Source organism: Aquila chrysaetos, chromosome 21, assembly GCF_900496995.4.
Source record: "Aquila chrysaetos chrysaetos chromosome 21, bAquChr1.4, whole genome shotgun sequence".
In the NCBI taxonomy this organism is placed as follows: Eukaryota; Metazoa; Chordata; class Aves; order Accipitriformes; family Accipitridae; genus Aquila; species Aquila chrysaetos.
This window is the reverse complement of record NC_044024.1, coordinates 115,931-136,380: the sequence shown is the minus strand read 5'-3', so window position 1 is coordinate 136,380 and position 20,450 is coordinate 115,931. Positions and strand designations below refer to the sequence as shown.

The window sequence follows — 20,450 nt, the reverse complement described above, 5'->3', positions numbered from 1 at the left end:
AAAAAAAATAAAAATCTGCCTAAGCAGGTTGGCAGATGTGAACAGCTTGTTAGAGCTGGACCTTTTGAGAACAGAAGCAAAATTGTCCTCTGCTTCAGTGACTTTGGTTCAGATCAAGCAAAGCTTTCACTGAAGGAACATGCATTGTGTCCTGAACCACCTGATTTTGGTGAAGATTCTGTTTATGTAGTTGTTTATGGGTAAACTTAATTTCTGTTTGAATAACATCTGTGTAGTTACCATCCTTAAACAATTTGAACTATAGCCAGTAGGTATGTACAAACCCATGACTACATGTGGTGTATCAACTATTTACTAGGTTGTTCCCCAGAGAGAGGGCTTAGCCTGTTAAATATATATAACGGTAATTTGCCTTACAGCTGCGTTGAATGTTACCAAATGTTATTTCTGCCCCTTTTTTAATTGTAAAATTACAACAGTTAGAAAGGTCTATCCTATGTCAAGGTTTTTTGGTTTTGTTCTATTAAATGCCCAAGAATGGTATAAAAGTTAAAACAAATAAATCTGCTGGTTCTTTAGGGCAGTGCCTGGGGTTTTGAGCAGATACCAGGTACACAAAACAAATCAGTTTCAGGCAAAGAGAAGGAAATGGCCAAGTTATACATGATTAGCAGGGGTCTCAAATCATGTGTGTAATTATTGCTGGCTCTCTGGAGTGGAGTGCCTTATCTTCTGAAGGCTTCTGTCTGCTGGTCTTTGCTGAGCTGCTAGTAAGCATTCCAGAAATAAGTGTTCTGGTATCAAGAAAGCACATAGGCTTAAGAAATCTTACTGTCAAAACAATGACACATAGCAATTTGTATCTTTCATTTAGTTAGATGTGAAATAAGAATGAAATTTAAAGGGGGATTTCCCTATTGGGAACTGCCTTTGAAATTTTGGCATCACAATATAAAGGAATGGACTCACTGACGTTATCAGTTGTGATGGTTTACCATTGTGCAGTTTCTGGTCCCCATTGGAAGCCGAATTTAACAAATGTGAAGTCATGGAGAGGAAACAGCAATAGGTGCTTGTAAAAACAAATAGCAGAATTTCCAAGACATTGTCATATTCTTTTTCTTTGCCATCTCATCCCAGCCCACCTGTCTGTCCAGAATTGCCTTATTGGTTAATTAGGCTTCCCCAGCCTTACACTACTCTACTTTTGTGGTTTCAGTTCTTCTTTAGTCACTGTTGCTGTGCAGCTGCTAACCTCAGTGAGTTGTTAAGAAGCTGATGCTTAGTCTCACTGGAGGAATGAGCTACTGGATGCAAAAGTGCTGGTTTTTATCTTCATATGTGTACAAATGGCTCTTTCCATTTACAGAAGTATGCAGAGTAATTTTTTAAAATGAACGTATGTAAGTAAGTCAATGTGTATGTTTCAAATGAAAGTATGCTTAAAAGAGGAAGGTAGATATGAAGGCTTGCTCTAGAATACTGTGGGGTTTCTTTTAATGGACACTGTCTCACAGTGGTTTGGATGAGCTGCACTGTGTAGACTGTGTGATGTTATGTGATTCCAGATGTGTCCCTGATGTCTCGCATGCTACAGTGACTTTCTTTGGAAGAGATAGTAAGGTTAGAAATAAAATTAGTTAGAACTGTAGTTCAAACTGTTTTTTGCTGAGTACCTGAGCTTGTTCATTTTTGCTGAACGGCTGAGTTGCGTGAGACAGTATTTGTGGACTTGCGGGGATCTTGTTTTTTGAAAATCTCTCTGGGGAGCTCATACTTCTTGTTTATGTACTGTTTTTACCCAGATGAAGTACGATGGAAAGACTTTCCTCTTGGGAAACTCCCAGGTCAGACAGATGACCCTGATGGTCTCATGCTGGATAATTACTCCATGATGTCCCTGCTTGATCAGCCAGTGAGAGATGAGTGGAAGTCTTCCAATACAAAGTGAGTAATGGTGCGGGCAGGACTTTGCCCCTGAACCATGAAATGCATTTGTCTCTCTGTGCCTTGTACTATATGGTGTGAAAAATTAAGGATGAGATTTCCTTTTTACTTCTGTTTGACTAAATAGTTTGACCCAAATATCTACTACTATCTGTAATACCTACTAACTGCGCTTCTCATGGAGTTTTCAAGTAATGTGTGTGTTTGAAAGGACCTTTGCAGTGCTGGTGTAATAGTGTAACAGTCCGCTCTTCAGACTCTGCTGACAGCTTTCAGTGTTGTCTGATGCTGTTAGTAAGATACAGCCTTCTGTAGAGTTACTAGTCTGGAAGTGCAGAATTTTTAAAACAGGCTACTGAGAGCTGATGCAGAATCTGTCTGGTGATACGCTAGGATTAATAACTTTAATGGGAAGAACTGTGGCCTTGCAATTAAAGTGTTCAAGACTAGAAGCCTCAGAAGTCACTTAGCCTCCCCCAATGTCAGTTTTCCCAGACTAGCTAATCTTGTATAGGAAGGAGGAGTCATTCTAAAATGCACAGTGGTTTGCTGAAGCACTTTGAGGTGCATTAGCGGAAAAGCCTGAGGATGAGGAGAGAAGGTAGCCACAGGAAGTCGTTGACTGCAGATTACTTTTCTAACACCTGAGGAAGGAATTGGCTTTACATAACTGGGGTGGCGAATATGCTGAGAGTTTCACATCAGTGAATGCAAACATGTCTCTTTTCTGAATGCTTGAAATGGAGACTATAGTACGGTTCCTGAGTAAAGTCTATGTCACTGCAGTCCCAGTTATTCATCCTATGGTTAACCCAGCATGAGACAAACTCTCTTCTCCTCACCCTCCCCCATGGCAAGAGGACACTCTTCCTGCTTGTTTGTACTGCATTAGTCTGACAGTATGCTTGCATTGTTGATGGACACGGTCAGAAAGAAGTTACTGCTACCTGTATTGCTGTGACAACTCACCAGTATCATAGGAAGTTACTTCATGAAGCCCTAACAGTCATCCTTCAAAGCTGAAAGAATATTCTCAATGCTTACCTCTCTGCATTTGTCTCCTTCATCTTTTCCTGTCATCAAGTCTGAGAGCTGCTATTTGTATTTGCTGCCGTTCTCAAACGTACTTTTGTTTTGCACTCCTTTGGTCTTTTGCAGTATCTGAAAGTTAAATGCAGTGGCATAATTGGCAATCAAAAATGTGATTTCCATGGTATCCTTTGAGGAAGTCAATTTATAATCTTACCATCTTCACTCCTCCTGTTCTTTCTAAAAGAAACCACTGCAAGGATTATGAGATACTGCTGTTTAGCAGTTTGGAAGTTACTAACACAGCCTCAGCAGGCTTGAAAACTTAGTTTCTATTAACTGGGGCTCTGATCCTCAGCCACAGTATGTTGCATCGCTGAGTGACCTTTTCAGAGCTGCAGCTAGTAATTTAAGCTGCAGATCTGACCTCAGTAAAGAAACACAGGTTGTCATGGAAATAATGGTAGCATTCTATAAAGCTTTAGTTAGATCAACTCTGTTACTAAATGAAGCTTATCCAGTTAAACCATCTCACTGAAGACATTTTAATAGGGTCATTATTTCACCCTTTGAAGTCAAAGGAACTTGAACGCTGTGAGCTGTCGAATCAGTTTCATCACATACACAATAGGAGATGGGCTTATATGTATCTTAATCCAAGGAATACTTCAGAATATAAATGAATGGCAGTTATGTTATTAAATGCTTGATAGGATAACTTTCTAATCAGTGATTCTTTCCCTGTAGTTGATGGGCCCAATGTAGTAGCCCAATGGGCCCAATCTAGTAGCTTCCAAAAAACGTAACAGTGACAGTCATGTAGCCTGGGGTGTTGCATTGGGAAGAGCTCTTGCACGTATTTTCACATATTCAGAGTTGTCTTCAGGTTAGCTTCCAGTTCCAAACCTTCCAAAGAGCAAGGTTTCCATTCTTCTCCATCCTCTTGGTCATCCTCCCGGGGACTAGTCTGCTCTTTTGTCAGTTCAGGCCTGCTGAGAGAGTATCGTTTCTGCTTGATTCATCCAATTGAAATGTAAAATTAGCATCTTGGAGATTGCTGGGTAATCAAAAAGAAACTCTCCTTTCCTACTGCTCTTCTTTCTAACGGTCCAAATACTTAATGAAGTCATTGGTTCCAACATTTCTACTAGAGGCAGGACCAAACCTGCCTCTCTTTATATCAAAAGGTTAAATAAGTTATCCTTTTGAGTCTTCCTCAATGATGTTAATCACTGACAAGACCTATGCTTTGAGCGCTGCACGAATTTCTTCTCAGACTATGAAGAGAGCAGGTAACCATTTGTCTTCTGATAGTTTATCATTCCCAAAAGAAGAGTAAACCTATACTAGATGCAGAAAACCCCTTTTGATTCAGTAGAAGAGCCCTTTGGTGTCAGCCAGCCATGGATCATGTTTCTTGCAACATGTTCCATGTTGGGAATAAGGCAAATTCCTGGGATTTGCATATCTGCTTCTAGTCTGCAGAGCCCCAGCACTCTCACTGTAGTCACAAATGATAGAATACTTGATCTCAAAGACTTCATACATAAAGCTGTTTGACTTGATATTTAGGTGGGTGAGATCACTGATAAGAATAAGAATTCTGCAGCAGAATTCTAATTAGCTGCAGTAACCAGTACCCTTCAGCATCTAGCCAGCAGGCTCTGACGAGATGGATGGGGGTTTCTTAATCTGATCCTCATTGGCTCGCTTGAGTTTTCTACACACGGTAGCTGGAGTCATCATTATGAAGGCTGTAATGAAGTGTATGTGGAGTAGTGTGATTCACTGTTCTGGCTTGTTTGTAAGCTGCTACTTGAAACCAGCTTTAGCATGTGCCCTTTCTGGCTTGTGTGTTGTAGCCTTCAAGTGTTCTATAATCCCAGTATATTTCTCGGAGTGGTTTCTAGAGTAACAGGAATTAAAAATCACCTAGTGATTCCAGGTTCTGCTCTACAAGCAAAGGAATTCCTCTAGATACAAACTTTATATCATACCACTGATGTAGATGTTAAAGGAGATAGAACTTGGCCATACGAAAGTCTGCTGTCTGAAAATCCACAGCATGTATTACTCAATTAAGTTTTTTAATAAAAATTCACTAAAATTACTAATAAATGTTTTTGCCATTTTGCTTTGGACTTCAACAAAGTCTTTGCTAGTGTCAGCAGGAGTTAAAGTGAGTGCTAGTATTGAAGTGTGATTAGTTACAGCTTTACTCTCGAGTGTGGAAACATCTCTGTTAAATAAAATTTAGAATAGAATTAAGAACAGAAAGTTTTGGTCGAATTACCAATATAAGTCATCTCATGTGCATCTCTGCTCCATTCCAAATAACGTGATATCATAGAATAACCCAGGCTGGAAAGGACCTCGAAACATCATCTGGTCCAGCCTTCTGTGGGAAAGGGAGCCGAGATGAGATTATACAAACTCCATCCTTGCCAAATGCCTCTTATCTAATGGGCTAAACTTGATAGCAGGAGGGGCAGTGCAAAAGACCCCCAGAAGAGGAAAAAAGCCACCAGGCTTTTCTATTTCTGGATTCCTGAGAAATGCGAGTATTTTTGGAGAGAAAACAGCAAGCAGAAGCTATTGCTATGGTGCTGCCGGATTTTTGCAGCTGATATGCTTACCAATATTTTATCCTTGCCACTTTTATTCCACACATTATATCGTAACAGGAGTGATTTAGGATCTTTGGTAATCTGTGTCCGTTTCTTTTACCTCTAATCCTCTAGTTGCAGGTGGTTAGAGAGATGATCTGGTGGTTCTTTTGTCGGTCTCCCAGCCCCAGCCACTTTGCCTCCTTTTCCCTCCCCATACCAGTGGTCATTCTGCTGCAGCTTCCAGCATCTGTGGTCATGAGAGTGAGCAGGTAGTTGTTTGTTTTGTTGAATACAAGTGCCAACAGTGGCAATATGCTCCTATACTCTCACAGGGAAGGTGACGAATTGAGATTTATCACCATGACAGCATTCTCCTATATCCCAAATTCATCAAAAGTCTGTGACATCAGTATACTGCTAGCCGCTCCTGCAGCTGGCAAAATACCTTGCAGTTTCTACTGCTTTGTCATCAGCAAGGTAATTAACTGTGTTCTCATTGCTTTTACTTTGGTTTTGTCTGCTTTCATTTAATCCCCACTAAATCCTCCTTCCTACTACTGTTAGAAGTTTTGCTTGCTAGCCCTTCATAAGAAAGGCTCAGCTGTGGATGCTGGCAGCTGACCTGGAGATGTTTTCCAAATAGTATTTCCAAGGTATTTTGGCTGTGTTCCAACAAGAAAAAGTCCTCTGTGTTTAGAGTTCCATCACAGTTCCTAACAACTAGAAAGCAGAACCATGAAGCAAGCAACCACTGGGTGCACCTGGTCCTGCTGCACCTTCAGAGTTATGTTCCTTTCTCCTTAGCAAACTTGACACTTGTAGCTGCTTTTGTGATGCTCAGTTGTTGCAGTGAATCATGTGAAGCAGTTCAAGTCTTGGCAGTTTTACAGCACTGGCAAGCAGTAGTTGAGTGTTATGATTAGACTTGGTAAAGCTTCTAGTCTGTCCCTGACTTAACATCACCTCTTGTGACATCAGAATAAATGTGATCTAATTCTTTGGATTTGGAGGGCATATAAGGGTGGTAGTAAAGAGTTTTGGGAGGTAAAACTTGTTAGGATTTTTGCAGATCCATTAAATGTCCAAAGTGGTAAGATTTCTAGTTTTCCAAAACTTGCTTTCCTTATCATGCTTCAAGAGCAAAGCATCACAGTGTCATTAACATGGAAGCTGGAACTGTGGTTCTGGGAGTTACGATGTCTGTGAAGGTGCTTTGAGATTCTTGCTTGAGTAGTCTGCAAAGACACATCTTTAAAGGATCTTAAGGAAAAACCCCGAACACAAAACAAACACCCACATGTCAACAAGTGCATCTAAACGTGAGGCTGAGCATTTGGCTCAACAAGTTTCAGATCCACAAACTGCTGGCAGGTGTGAGGGTAATTGGGAACACTGTTCCTCTGTGCTTGTGTGCTTACTTATGCATCTGCTTTTGAATGTAGTTGGAGGCAGGGAACTCAGACCTTTGATCTGAGCTAGTGCAAACACTTTTACATACTGGAACTGATGTGCAGCTAAATCTGGACCCTAACAGCATGATGCATCCTCTGGAAGATCTAGGATGCATTCATCCTCCCTTCTCCCTGAATGTTAATAGTATAGGAGATACACATGGCTGTTTTTTTAAAAGGCCTCTTTCTCATAACAAACTTGTCAGGGGTATTTTTCTCCCCTCCATGCTGTAAAAAGCATTGGAAGGTCAGATTTATATACTTGGTCATAAACAACCTGCAACATGCAGGTTTAAAAAAAATGCATAGCTGTAGAGTCACTCTAGTTTTAAAACAAAATGAGAAAAATATTTATACTGCTAATTAGATACTGAAATTGATTCTCATAGTTACAAATTAACCATTTTCTTTATTTGTAAGCTGTTCTTTGCAATGCACTGTTCAATGGTTTTCCACAAGTGAGCTGTTACTTATCCATACTTTAGGTAATGTTCTCTAGGTTTTACCTTCTAGGACTTGCTTATGATTCCATGGCTTGCAAAAAAAATTAGAAATAAGTGGTCCATGCTTCTGGGTATATGAAAAGAAGCAACAAGACATACAAAACAGACATGGCTATGGGGAAATGCTAGGTCAACCTGTCTGTACACAGAAGAAGAGCAAATATGTTGCTGTAGGATAGAAAAAACTGTCTGTCAGCCAGTTGAAGATTGCCAAGAGGTTCTTGGGCTCAAGGCTTAGCTGAAGTATATAAATTTCCAGGAATTTCTGCTCTGTACCATGCTTGTGTAACTGTAATGGGAAATTTTGCTAAAGATACTTAGCAGAGGCAAGAACCTTGGAATAACGTGGGTCATCTTTAGGAATTAGTGCCATAGTACTTGCTTACACACTTGGCTGTGGTCCCTACCTTGACTTGGAGAATAAGCTGCTAGTAACCAGGACAGAAGTGTTTGCCAAGGCACACAGCTCCTCTGTTCCTGGAAGAGACAAACCTAATTTGCATTATAAATTCTTGCTCACATGTGCCAAAACAATCCTCTTGGTATCTGCAAGTGGACAGCTGGAAGGATGTGTTTTTTCCAGTTTCTTTGATGCTTTTCTTGTAGATAATGCCTAGTTATTTGGTGCTCGCAGGGATATGAAAAAACGTGTGGTGACATTAAGGAATTCATGACAGAGTAGTTGGTGTAGATTGGTTGTTCGTACTTTTATGGTTAGGAGGAAGCTGCTGTTTCATTTTATAGTTCAAAGTAGTAGATTGCCCTGGAGAGAATTAGACCTTTTCTGCAATCCCTGTCCTGGGGGCAAGGGTGTAATTTCTATGGTGGCGCTTTGCAGAGAGGCTTATACTGATGTTGCCATGGAACTAGCCATCAGTGAAACCAATTACAGAAGATGGTTTAGAAACCTTGTTTTAAAAAAGGGAGGGGAAGCCTGAGCCATCAGTAAATATCTTGCAGTTAAGGTTGAGGGTATCATTCACTTTTTACCTATGGTATTCTGTTCTCTTTGTATACCATGGAAATAAAAGAGGGAAAGTGATGTACACGATGTAGCTGACTTCCTGAAGAAATCGCGTAAGAGCTGATTTATGCTGCAGTGCAGTGCCTCATGATTATGTTACAGAAGCAGAATGAGTCCCCGCTAACTGCTGCATTGCAGACCTGCACAGTCTGTTGCCTGTTCTGTGTAGCACAGAATTACTTGTACTTCTTGAACTCTTACTGCAGAGAAAACCAAAGCAATTTACAAAGCAGGTGCATAAAGAATCATCTTGCTAACCCTAAAGTTCAGCCGCTTCTTGAGTGGAACGTGGTGGCAGCTAAGACAAGCATAGCAGAAGTATGCTGGAAAAGTAGTACCTTGAAAACTTAAAATAGCAAAGGTCACACTTACCAATTTCCTCTCACTATAGGCTGTTTTTTTCATATTGTCTTGAAAACAGTCTTCTGCATAGATTGCTGCATGCCTTTTCTTCATATTTTAGTATGAAACAATTTCAGCATATATTCAGTGGTGAAATTGCCATAGAGGTATACAATTAATTGCTTCTAGGAATTTGTAAATTGTCTTGAAACTTGCTTTAATCAGAATTTGCTGTTGTCATCTTTGAAGAGACCTCGTTTTAAATAATGTCAGTGACAAGATTTATAATTGCTCTTACATGATTCTCGTGTAAGTTACAAGACCTTGTTGTCCAGCAGGTGCCTCAAAAGAACCTGAGGCTTTGCTTCAAGTCATACTACTCTTCCTGTTCATACCTCTTTGCCTTCTACGCTGCGTGTGTTAGTGGCACAAAGGTACTGAAGTGCCTTAAGGCACCAGTGGTGTCATGAGTATACAAGACGGTACCAGTTTAAAGAGTTTTTCTAGCCTAAAAGACAGGAAAAAGATGAGTCAAAACCCACTGGCAAATCCAGAAGGTGGATTAATTTTAATTTATTGTTGTTAACTGCTTTTGATATTGGAGAAAAAGCAAACCTGTGGGAAGGGAGCATGGTTTGATGGCTGGAGGCATGTTTCCTCATACTGTATTTATGCATGAACAGGAGCAGGGAGAGATGACGACAAACCATTTCTCATGGCAAACCTCTGTTCTCTTATTGCCAGAGATGTGGGGATGGAGAGTGGGCTGGAGTGGTTACAACAGAATCTGAAAGACCTAGAACCTGTGCTTATTTCAAGAAAAGCATGGTTGCACCAGTAGAGCAGGAAGCTGGCTCTAGCCTGCTTTTGAATGCTGGAAATAAAGAGGCACCCTTTGCCAGAGCAGAGAAACTCATTGATGCTGTGAAGAATTAGCATGGCAGTCTAGGTGATTTTTATACTAGAAAAATAGGATTGAGTTGGTGAGTAAAAAGGTTCATTCCTCTACCATTTCTGCTGGTGTGTATCCTACCTCAGCTCTATCTACCATGGGTTGTCTTGGATCAAGCGAGAAGGTTTTGTTTTCGACATTAAGCTCGGTCCCTAAACTAGCAAACAAACTGAGATTAGGCTCAAAACATTCACATTCATTTGAGCCCACAGCAATATTTTGCCTACACTGTTCTGTACTGTTACAGATTTAATACGGTCTTTTCAAGTGAGTAGTGTTGTGATGCACTGTAAAAACTGAGTTGTGCTACAAGAACAGAGCTGTTGGGCCCTTCCTTGAATGGAAGCAATTAGTGTGAAGCTTGGGTTTTTCTTTTCTTTGGGGAAGGCTTTCCCCTTTCCTGAGGGGAGAGAGAGGTTCCTGGGTTTATTAGGAAATGACAGAAGGAGAGAACTGGAATCCAAGAAGATAGCAAGGGAATATGGTGGCAGCTTCAAGGTAAAGTGGAAGATAGAATTCTAGAAATTACTTGTCTGTTGCAAAGGGGATTAGGCTGACCAGCTTATCTGTTCTTCCTTAGTCCGGTGTATTTTATGACTGTGTTTGCAGTTGAATTGGTTATCTGCACACATTCCAATGGTGTGGCATACTTTGCTTGCTTCTTATGGTAGATACTTTCTGATACCCAACTGCCTGATACTGTTTGCCTTGTGGTTTCCCAGTACTACCGAGAACTATTTTGTTGAAACAGAAGAAAGGGCATTTAGCTGAAGAGACCTAATGAATGCATTTCAGTTAGAAACAGTATCCTAAATGTTGCTGCATGTGATTCCTGTATTCCCCCCCACCCCCCCGCCTTCACTTAAAACCAGGCAATTGAGTGATGCAAATCGGTGTGAATAAATGCACTGTGATGCAGCATTGGACACAATTTATACTGCTCATTGGCATGGAATGGCTCTCGCTTACCTTAAACTATTCAAGATCACTACTAATGGTAGTCACAGAGGACAGCTTCATGGAAACCTTTCTGTGGAAGGAAAGAACAACCTCAATTTGTTTATTTAAAGATTTTTTTAAAAAACAGTAAAAATAATGTAATGGCATCAGAAGTATGCAGCGACCTGATGTAGCATACTGGGTTTGTCTTCTAGAAATTCAGTCACAGTGCAGTAGTAGAAAGGCCTGGGACAAATTTCAATTACAGAAAGCAGAGTTGTCAAAGAGCAGGAAAAAGCACACAAAGGTGACATTTCTTATCCTTTAGAAAAAGGGCATGCTAGGCATAGCTGCCGGCAAATTGTTTGGGTCACTCTGAATTTTAAAGGTAGTTAATACGGGAATAAATTGCCCAGAAAGATTGTGAAGTCTTCATCCTTGGAGACATTCAAAACCCAGCTGGACATGGGCCTGGGCAGCCTGTTCCAGATGACCGGAGCAGGGGGATTGGACTAGACAATCTTAAGAGGTTTCTTCCAACCTCACTGATTTTATGAAAATATCTCTGCTCATTTCTCTTCCCACTTCCTCAATGAAAACTGATAATAGCAATAAACTGCTGAAGTAGTTTTAGTAGTAACCTAAAAACTAATTGAAAACAAGCCTCCACATGTAACTGCTTTTGTCCAAAACAAAAACTAATTTGAGGTGTTAATAGGAACAGTAAGACTATCCAGTGGAATCTAGTTAGTACTTGTTTTTCAGGAGTAGTATATCTGAGGACATATAAGTTAACCACCAAGAGCCTGCGATTGGGAAACAGCAACTTTGTAATACAAGTATTTTATTGTTTCTGTTTGGTTTTGTGGTGTCTTCTGAAGCACCTAGTTCTGGCTACTCAGAGAGCAAATGTGGGAGTGTTTATGTTGTGGATTTGATTTCTTTGTGCAACTTCTGTTCACCTAACAGTATTTGGAGTCTTATACCCTGAAAAAGAAACAGATATGTCTTCCCCCTCCCCCCCCCCTCATTTTTGAAAGGATGATCATTTCTTTACTGGCTTCAGAATTGAAGATCTTTTGATCTGTGATTGACTGCGGGGGGGGAGTCTTTAAATAGCTTTTATTTTCATTAAATGGTAGAGTTCTCATAGGTTAGCAAGTATTATGCTGTCCTTTCGCCTCTGTGACTGAGAGTTCTTTCTAGGCCTGCCAGTAAACCATTTCAGCAAGCAGGTCACAAGCAGCAAATAATATGTCAAAAGAAAAGTTTGTCTCTCATGTTGGCAGATCAAATTCTGCAATGGTCTAGATCAAGCTAATTGACCGGTTTAATGTTTCCTTCCATTATCAGTAGCACGAGGTTCCTTTGGAGGAAGATGCTTGGACTGCATTTTGAAATATGATTTAGTCATGGTGAGGACTGACTGTATACTGATTGCAGACTAAAAAGTTGCAAGTCAGACACATAGATTTCAGTGCTTCATTGTGCAGACTCTGAAAAAAGCCAGCAGGTGTTGCTTTTCCCTCTGCACCCAATAATTGTTTTCCATGTGGGCTAAGATGCAGAGATACAGAGAGGAGTGACTGCAAGAGCTTCGTCTATATTCAGCCAGGGAGGTGGTTTTCTTTTTCTCCTGATGTGCTGCTTCCAGTTGGCTATTTTTTGAAGTGTAATGTGTCATGCAGCTTGTATTACTAGAAAATACCCATGTAGAAAATGAAAAAGCACATACCAGGCCAAAAGTAACACATGATTCTGCATCTCTTTTGTGTGGGTGAGAGGGGCAGACAGTTTCTGCCACTCAGATCACAGCCTGGCAGGAGGCCAAGGAAAAAACCTTAGAAAGACACATGAGGAAAACCTGTTGTTACCAGAAATAAAAAGGAGCAGAACCTGATTTATTCCTGTAGCTGTGCCTGGAAACAATCCACATTTCATCAGGAGTGTTACAACAGCAGCTTGTTCATTATTCTTATTTCCCTTGCATCACAGCTTCTCTGTTTGCCAAAGGCCATGTGCCATCAGAAAGGTTGTCTGACTTGCCCAGAGGCAGAGGGGAATAGATCTTCTTGCCTACTTCTCATGTATTCTTCTATGTAGAAACTTTTGTCCACAGTCTTGCAGCTACATGGGTTTTCTGCTTCCCCTTCAAAAGGGGTTTGTATGGGCTATTCCAGAAGGGGTGTTTGCTATTTGCTGCTCCTTTGATACTGCCCTCCAACTTCTCTATCTGCACAGAGCTGTTCTGGCAGGCTGACTGTAGGGGTACCACAGTATGGTATGAGAGATTGTGAAAATTTGACACTTTACTTTGAAAATATCCATAAGATGCTTGCAAAAAGCATCTGCAGTATAGGCAATGGGACACGCCCTTTCTAAAAGCTGTGGCTGTCTTTGTCTTTCTCTCTGGCTCCACAGACTTAAAGCAAATGAAGGTAATGAACTGCATAATGGGTTTCCTGGAGCATGGAGTTTGACATTAATTTGGAAAAAGCGCTTTGGACAAGTCATGTCACAGAAGCAGAACCTCTTGCTGCAGCCCTAATTCACCAGGTCCACAGATGAGAATGGAGTGCTTGGTGATCTTATGATGCATTTAATCTATGTTGTTTAAAATCTGCCTGAATTCTGCCTGCCTTGTTTGAGGTCTGTGCTTCTTACTAAATAGTTCCTATGAATCTGTAGCAAAACTTGATTACATACCAGGAAAAATACGTTTCAGTTGACAACCTCCCTTCCCTTTTAAAGATGAGCTCTATCTTGAGAGACAACCAAGAGCCCATCTCTTTTCCTGTGTTTCACTTCTTTTTCTGCTTTTGTTGTTGTTTCTGGATGTTCAGAAAATTGGAGAATGTGCCTTCCCTATGCTGAAAGCAACAGCCTAGCTATCCACGAAGTTTTCCCCCACAAGGATGCTGGATAAGTTATTTTTTGTTCTTTCTCTGCTCATAGTTTCCTGCCTGCCACTTATGACACAGTTTGTGGAACTTTTGGACATTTGTGGAACACTTTTGTGGAACCCTTTACACACAGTTTCTGTGGTTTGCCATCAGATCTTCCCAAAGATGAGCATGCTGTTTCCAAAACAGAATAGCCTGGATCTCAGAGAAGCAAAATAGTTCAAAAAAGATGAATCCACCCAAACCCAGTGAATTTTGAGGCTGTACTCCATTGTCACGTATTTAGCTGTCTTTGCAGATATACTATTGGAAGAAACTAGTGGCAAGCAAGTGGCTGGGGGAAAAAGTAGCACTTATTATGGAAATGGCACTTTCTCCCTTGAATCCCAAATAATAAAGTGCTGTTATTCTGCTTGGTGATACTCCAGTTTCTTCCCTCCTGAAAAGTGGTTGATCTGCTATGATGAGCTTGTTCTTGGCAACCTTCTTGCAGTACAGTTAAGACAGAGAATGATGTCAGTGTCTGTCCCCTGAATCCCTGTCCTGGGAATGACAGCAGGTCTGTGAAGTCATGAATGATGAGGAGTATACATCACAAGGGAGGAAAAATTTTCCCATTAGCAGGCTGAATTCAGGATAGTTTCCAACAGCCAGAGGAAGACTGTTGCGTCATTACACTGGGTGTGATAGCTGTGATGTTTCTGTGTTGGCTTTGTCTGCAAGGCCTCTGGCAGTGTCTCATCTGAACAGGGAGTGTCTAAGAGGTGTTTTGACCTTAAAGGAGAAATTATCTGTCTCTCAGGAGCTCTGAACAACAGCCTCTGCTATATAGCCAGTTATTCCTGTACTGAACATCTGGAAAAGGCATTGAGTTTTTTGGTGTATAGCTTGAAGTTGCTGTATAAATAAAACCTTCCAAACATCTCAATCTTGTTTGCAGAAATTATTTTCTGTCTTCAGAGGTTTTTGGTTTTATTTTAACATGAGACATAAGTTCCTGTGATGCTTGGATACTTTGGAAAAGCTTGGGGTTCCTTCCTCCCTGATCCCAAAAGATTGTGTTCTTTGGTGGGTTTTCTGGTGTATGCTCTGTATGTGTGTTGTCAAAGTTTGTGTTTAGTGTTGCTGTGGCAACCTCGGAAACTTTGAATAGCTGCTGTCATCCTCAGGCAGTCGTTTTGGTTTTTGTAATAAGCATATGTGCTTTTTGTTTATTCCCAGTGTCAGTTTTACCTGACAGGAGGGGCAAACTCGGCAAATAATGACCACTTGGAGAGTTTTCTGAGGGTGGAGTTGCTGATGTGCAATTGCTTTAGGGATTGGATCAAGTGGTTGCACAGACATTTCAAAAATGGGATTCATGATGGTCGTGGATAATGACTGGATTTTGTTGTCCTAAGGATGAGATGCATAAGCAGGTAGGTGAGAGGGGAGGTTAATACGTGCTGAAGGGTAAAGACAGTGAGTAGGCAGGGAATATATTCTTATCCTGGAGGATGCTAGGTTATAGCTAGGAGTGTATGAGCTTTCCTTGGGCATAAGGAATAGAGAAAGTGAAAAACATGCACAAGACAAACACATTTTCCCTGTTTCTCCTTCACAATTTCAGATACCAGGTTTCAAGTGGATCCTTTAAGAATTTCTTTTATTGATAAAATTTAGCTTTCACCTTCACCATTCTCATAAAATGAACAAAAATGATAAAACAAACCCTTATCTGACCTACTTAACAATATGGTAGTGATATAAGTTCCTTCACATGGTAAAACTTTGGGTAGGAAAAGGTTTACTTACGTTCTCCAACTGTTCTTTGAGCCTTGTGTTTGACAGTGCCTTATGTCTAGGAACACTCTGTAAAATAATCTTACTTGTTGCTTTGTATGCTGTGTTAGCGAGCTGTCATGTAAACGGGTCATTGTTTGGGGGACCTCCTGGGACTCAGCCCTAACTGGGTAACTTCTGCTATGAAAAGGGATTTTACCCCTGTTTGAGTGAACCACCTTCTAAAATTAGAAATTATTTGGCATGCTGTGGGTATCACCAAACAACAACTTCCTTTAAAGTCTCTGAAAGCACTAGTTTCTGTGACTTCTTTGTAAAGCCATAGAAATGGCTAGTTTCCTTGTGCAGAGTATATAGGCTTTGTAACATCTGTAGCTTCTGACAGATTGTTCTCATATTGACTACTTGCTGTGTTAGCATTTCACCTGATGAGCTTGTATTCATAGCTGCAAAGGAGAGATGAAGGTTCAGATGAAAATTCTTGTGTGGTTATTTTTGAAGTCATGTCTCCCTCACAATTGTTGGTAACTGGTAACATTTCCTTTGGTTTGTGCTTTGGTACTTCTGGCACCTCAGGACTGCTGCCTCTCTTGAATGAACTGATGAAAAACTAAGGACATTGCAGCAGCTAAATGTTGAGAGCTAAAAATGAGAAATGACTTTTTGTTTTTGAAATAAAACTTGTTAAGTTTAAGGTGCTATCAACATTACTTTGGTGATGTGAGCTTCTAAACCAGCTCAGTGCTTATGTGCTTTATTTCTCGTCTTCTCACAGCTCTGCAGAATTGAATATTCCTGTGACAGGAGGATTGTTATGGACCCAGAATGACTTCCATAAAATAAAAAGTGGCCTTCAACTTTTCTAAGACAGCAGAGTGCTCTGCGGCTTTCAATATTGCACAAGATAAGTGGCATGGAACAACTAGTAATGGTGATGGGGAAATAGCCACTCCAGGATATATTTTTTTTCATGAAGATTTACTGATTTTTACCATGTAAAATCAATATTTTATAAAGGTGGTGTGTTTTAAGTTCCATGTGTGGTAACCATTGTCTTGCTTAACCACTAACATTAACTTTTAGCTCTAGTTGATTTTTGCCAAATACAGTTAGAATATTTGGGAATCCCTCAGTGTTCCTTAATTTTTCTCATAGTTAATAAATAGAACTGACTGAAGGCAAACCTTTTTTCTGGATCCTGTTTTTCCTTTTTCAGTCAGGTATTCTGGAAAGTGTCCTCTGGTCCTCCCCTCGTTAGCCAGGCTATTGAGCCCTGCCTATTTCAGTGACGCTGATATTGTCCTGTGTGAGTTTGCATGATTTTGCCAGGATAAGATTGTGCTACAATTCTCATCTAGCTAGGATTTCACATGAAGCGTCAGGGATCCAGCCTAGTTACAGCATGGCTGAATGCACCATAGAGCATAAATATCTTTTAAATTTTTTTTTCTCACCATTTTTTTCAAGTCATAGTTTTGAGGCCTCTACTATCTCTTTTTAATTAGTTTTCTTCTTGATGTTATTTCTATTTGTTATTTTGCTGAGGTTGATAACTAATGCTGTGGTCTTTGCTGAGAGCTAGTGTGATTACTGCAGTAATGGACTTGAGTGCCTTGTTGGAAAGTGGTTGAGAAAAAGGACCTCCACTCAGTTTTTTGTAAATTCAGTTTTCTTTACCTGTATTAAAGGTTCTTGGAACTTAGAGGCTTCTGCAGTTACCTATCAGGAGTTCAAGCATATATTCGTTGTGGGACTCCTCAGTAAGAATTTGTTGGAGTGTATCTGCTAGAGGGTAAGACAGAGCTTTCTTCTGAGTCAGTCTGGTAATTTGCAGTATTTACAAACCAAACAGAAACAGGAACCTGTCAGTGCAGCATTGTGAAATGGAATCTTTTTAGTTCTTCAGAGCTACTGCTGACATTATGTGCTATTGTTCTGTAGAAAGAGATACAAAACAGGACATACAACTTTAACAGTACAGTGGATAGGATTGAATTGCAAGTTTAGAACAGCACCTTCATGGATGCTTTGGGCTGGCTCTCAAGTAAAGGCTTAGCTAAATGTCCATAATGTAAGTAATATTTCTTTGTTCTAATTTTTTGGCATCCTGTTCTACTGCAGTTGCTCTTTACCAGACAGGCAAAAGTTATTTAAAACATGTTGTACCTTTCCTTCTCTAAAAACAAGCAGTGCTAGTGCAAAAGAAAACAAACTTCTCTTTTAGGAGAGATTTTTCATGTAAGTCCTTCCCCTTTCTAGTATTTTGAGAAATTTCTCCTTTTACCCAGCAGTTCCTCAAGCTTATTTAGGCAATTTTTAGTGAAGAGGATTTATTCTTTTATTATTGTATTTGGTAGAGTATGAAATTACTTAAGTTATTGTATTTGGTACTTCAGAGGTCTGTCAATGCAACCAAGCACAACACTTCAAAAAGGAAAGTGTGATGCTGGCAAATACTGTGCTGCATATAATCTTTTTCTGCTTTGGTGAAGATTTACTTGGTAAAATCATGTGCTACTGTAGTTTCTTCATCAGCTGTAGTAGTTACTGCCCTGTGCATCCGCCATTACCCCACCTAGTGAATTATGGAATAAAAATCCTGGTCTTTGATCTAATTGCAGAGTCAAATAAATAGTTAAATCCAGCGCTGTGGCTGACTTGCAGAAAAGCACAAAACTGCCAGATGCTTTAAAAAAAAGAATACCAAGATTTGAGGAGAAGCCATAGTAATGGCATGAAATTTAAACTAAGTGTTACTGGGGGGGTGGGGGAGGAAGCAGGCTTGAAACAAAGGGGGGGGGGAAGAATGGCTGGAGAAAAGAAACAAATGTTTTGGGTTTTAAAAAGTGAAGAAGGGGCTTCTATTAAAAAACAGAAGTGTAAAACCTAGACAATTATGTATCACCTTGTTCAGGATTATGAAACTTTGTGTTTGTTTGATCTGATTAATTCACAGGAACAATTTTGTAGCTACTTTCCCAAGTACCTGCGAAATGACAGTGTTACTATGAATAATACAAAATAAATGCATAGATAATCTTAACCTTTAAATCCAGCCAGTTCAAAAGTACTTGAAAAGCAAGTAAGAAAACAATTACTTTATTGGGTACTTCTGAGTTATGCAAACATAACAGTTTAAAAAGGAAAGGGCAATACTAGCAAAATACTGTGCTACATGTAATTTTTTTCCCCTTTGGTAAAAGTTTACTTGGTAAAATGTGTTTTCAACATGCTAATTACTTTCTTTGCTAGAAGCACATTCTGAGTGGGGATAGGAAGGGCAATGTTGCTGTATTTCTAGATTACCTGATTTTTCCTTTGCATTGGCCAGGCCTTCTTGAGACTGCTTTCTCCCTGTAAATGAATCCCTCCAGACAGATTTTCACTGTCCAGAAAAACCCATCTCTAAAGGGAAGCTATAGAAAGGATTAGAGATAGAAGCTGGGACTATATGGAATAAATATATATGGAATAAATCACGCAAAGAGGAATTGCTGAGGAAGTTAAGGCCTGGGTCCACTGTTTTTGTGGCCTTTGAGCCCTTTTTCCTGGCTTTTTCCACCTTTTGAATTTCTTTTCAATGTAAGTAATTGGACAGAGTAGTGGAACCTTATTAAGATAATTTGTTGCTGGCTATTCAAGTCTTCAATATGCTGTTCTCTCATTCCCAAAGGCAGATACTCTGACAAGGACTTCAGCTCGACCCAGGGGTCACAGTTTTGGGGCAAAAACTGGAACAGTAAGAATATCCCTTGAAATCTAATTACTACTTCGTTTTCAGGAGTGATATACTTGAGGATGTAAATTAAGCATAAAGGGCCTGGGATTAGGAAAAAGCAACTTTGTAATACAGGTATTTTATTGGTTTTGATTGCTTTTGTGGTGTCTTTTGAAGCCCCTGGTTCCTGGCCATTGTGAGAACAAACATGGTAATGGTGAGAAGTTCAGGCAAATTCAGATTGAGATGATCTTTAAATTTGTGTAATACAGAGATGGACAAAGGATGTTATTCTGACGAGACAGTGGGACCTAAGTAGTACTTTTTTCTCTGCTTTTTAAAGAAATGTAAAATTCTTGTCCTGTTCCTGCACAGATTTAAGCACAGATGGAACATTTGAGCATTATGTATGATTTCAGAATCTGGGTATTTTTCAGTAAGTCAACTAAAAATACTGAGAAATAATTTGGACTACAACACTTGTTTTGGACAAAACAGCTTTTTGGGGCTCTCATCTAAAGAGGGTTACAAAATAAAAAGCTAGATACAAATAATCCAATGGCTCTCAGTTTTATTAAATAAGCAAATTTATATATATATATATATAAAGTATAACATGTTTCATATTATTAAATAATTGTGCAAACCTTTTACACAGAGCAGGGGGGGAACAGGTAATAGCCTATATTTCTTTTAGATTCTTCTCTCAAGTCTTCTAATACATTTACAAACTTTAAATACCACAGTAAAAATCATACATATTGTATAATGGCTCTTCAAAGGCTAACCAAACACTGGCATGAGAAGAATTGAAGTGACGGTGCGCTTGTATTTTTCCAGTTGAAATACTGCAAGAAATACAGTTAATAAGGGCTGTGTCACACAGACAAGCTATGGGTACATAAGAGGAGTATTAAAGCTGAACACTCTCCATGGAAATAATAGTGACAGATCTAATGATCTGACTATTACGAGTCCTCTGGTACTAATGCTTCAGGTAAACTTTTGGCTAGTCAAGATAAAGTAATAACTCTGTGGAGAAAAGTCTCACAGAAATGATGCATGGTCCTTCTCTTTAGCATGGAGTTTTAAGAATAGCTATAGTCTAAATATGTCCCTTGAAATGTTCCTGTTTGTGGTTTGGTATACAGCACAGGTATACATGCATGTCACCAAGTATTTTTTAACTGAATTATTTGGACAGATTCTTGGTGTGTTCTGACTTTATCATTAAGAATTTCAAAATGCCAAAATTCACAATTTGAGGCAAACTGGCATTAAAAGTATATA

At 39.7% G+C, this 20,450-nt stretch overlaps 1 protein-coding gene across 6 annotated transcripts in view; it reads left to right on the top strand.

The window, feature by feature from the left end:
* LAS1L (LAS1 like ribosome biogenesis factor) overlaps positions 1 to 16,625 on the top strand; it is a 38,384-nt gene extending 21,759 nt beyond the window's left edge. For 3 of the 6 annotated variants that reach the window (XM_029997526.1, XM_041118987.1, XM_041118989.1), the window contains exons 12-13: positions 1,767 to 1,908; positions 13,179 to 14,588. In XM_029997526.1, the coding sequence (XP_029853386.1) occupies positions 1,767 to 1,908; positions 13,179 to 13,305 (269 nt within the window). In that variant the 3' untranslated portion in view covers positions 13,306 to 14,588. Of the gene's footprint in view, positions 1 to 1,766; positions 1,909 to 13,178; positions 14,589 to 14,881; positions 15,099 to 16,217 lie in introns of those variants that run through there. The other 3 variants (XM_029997527.2, XM_041118988.1, XM_029997529.2) reach the window with 3 other exon arrangements.
* The last annotated feature ends 3,825 nt before the right edge of the window (positions 16,626 to 20,450 follow it).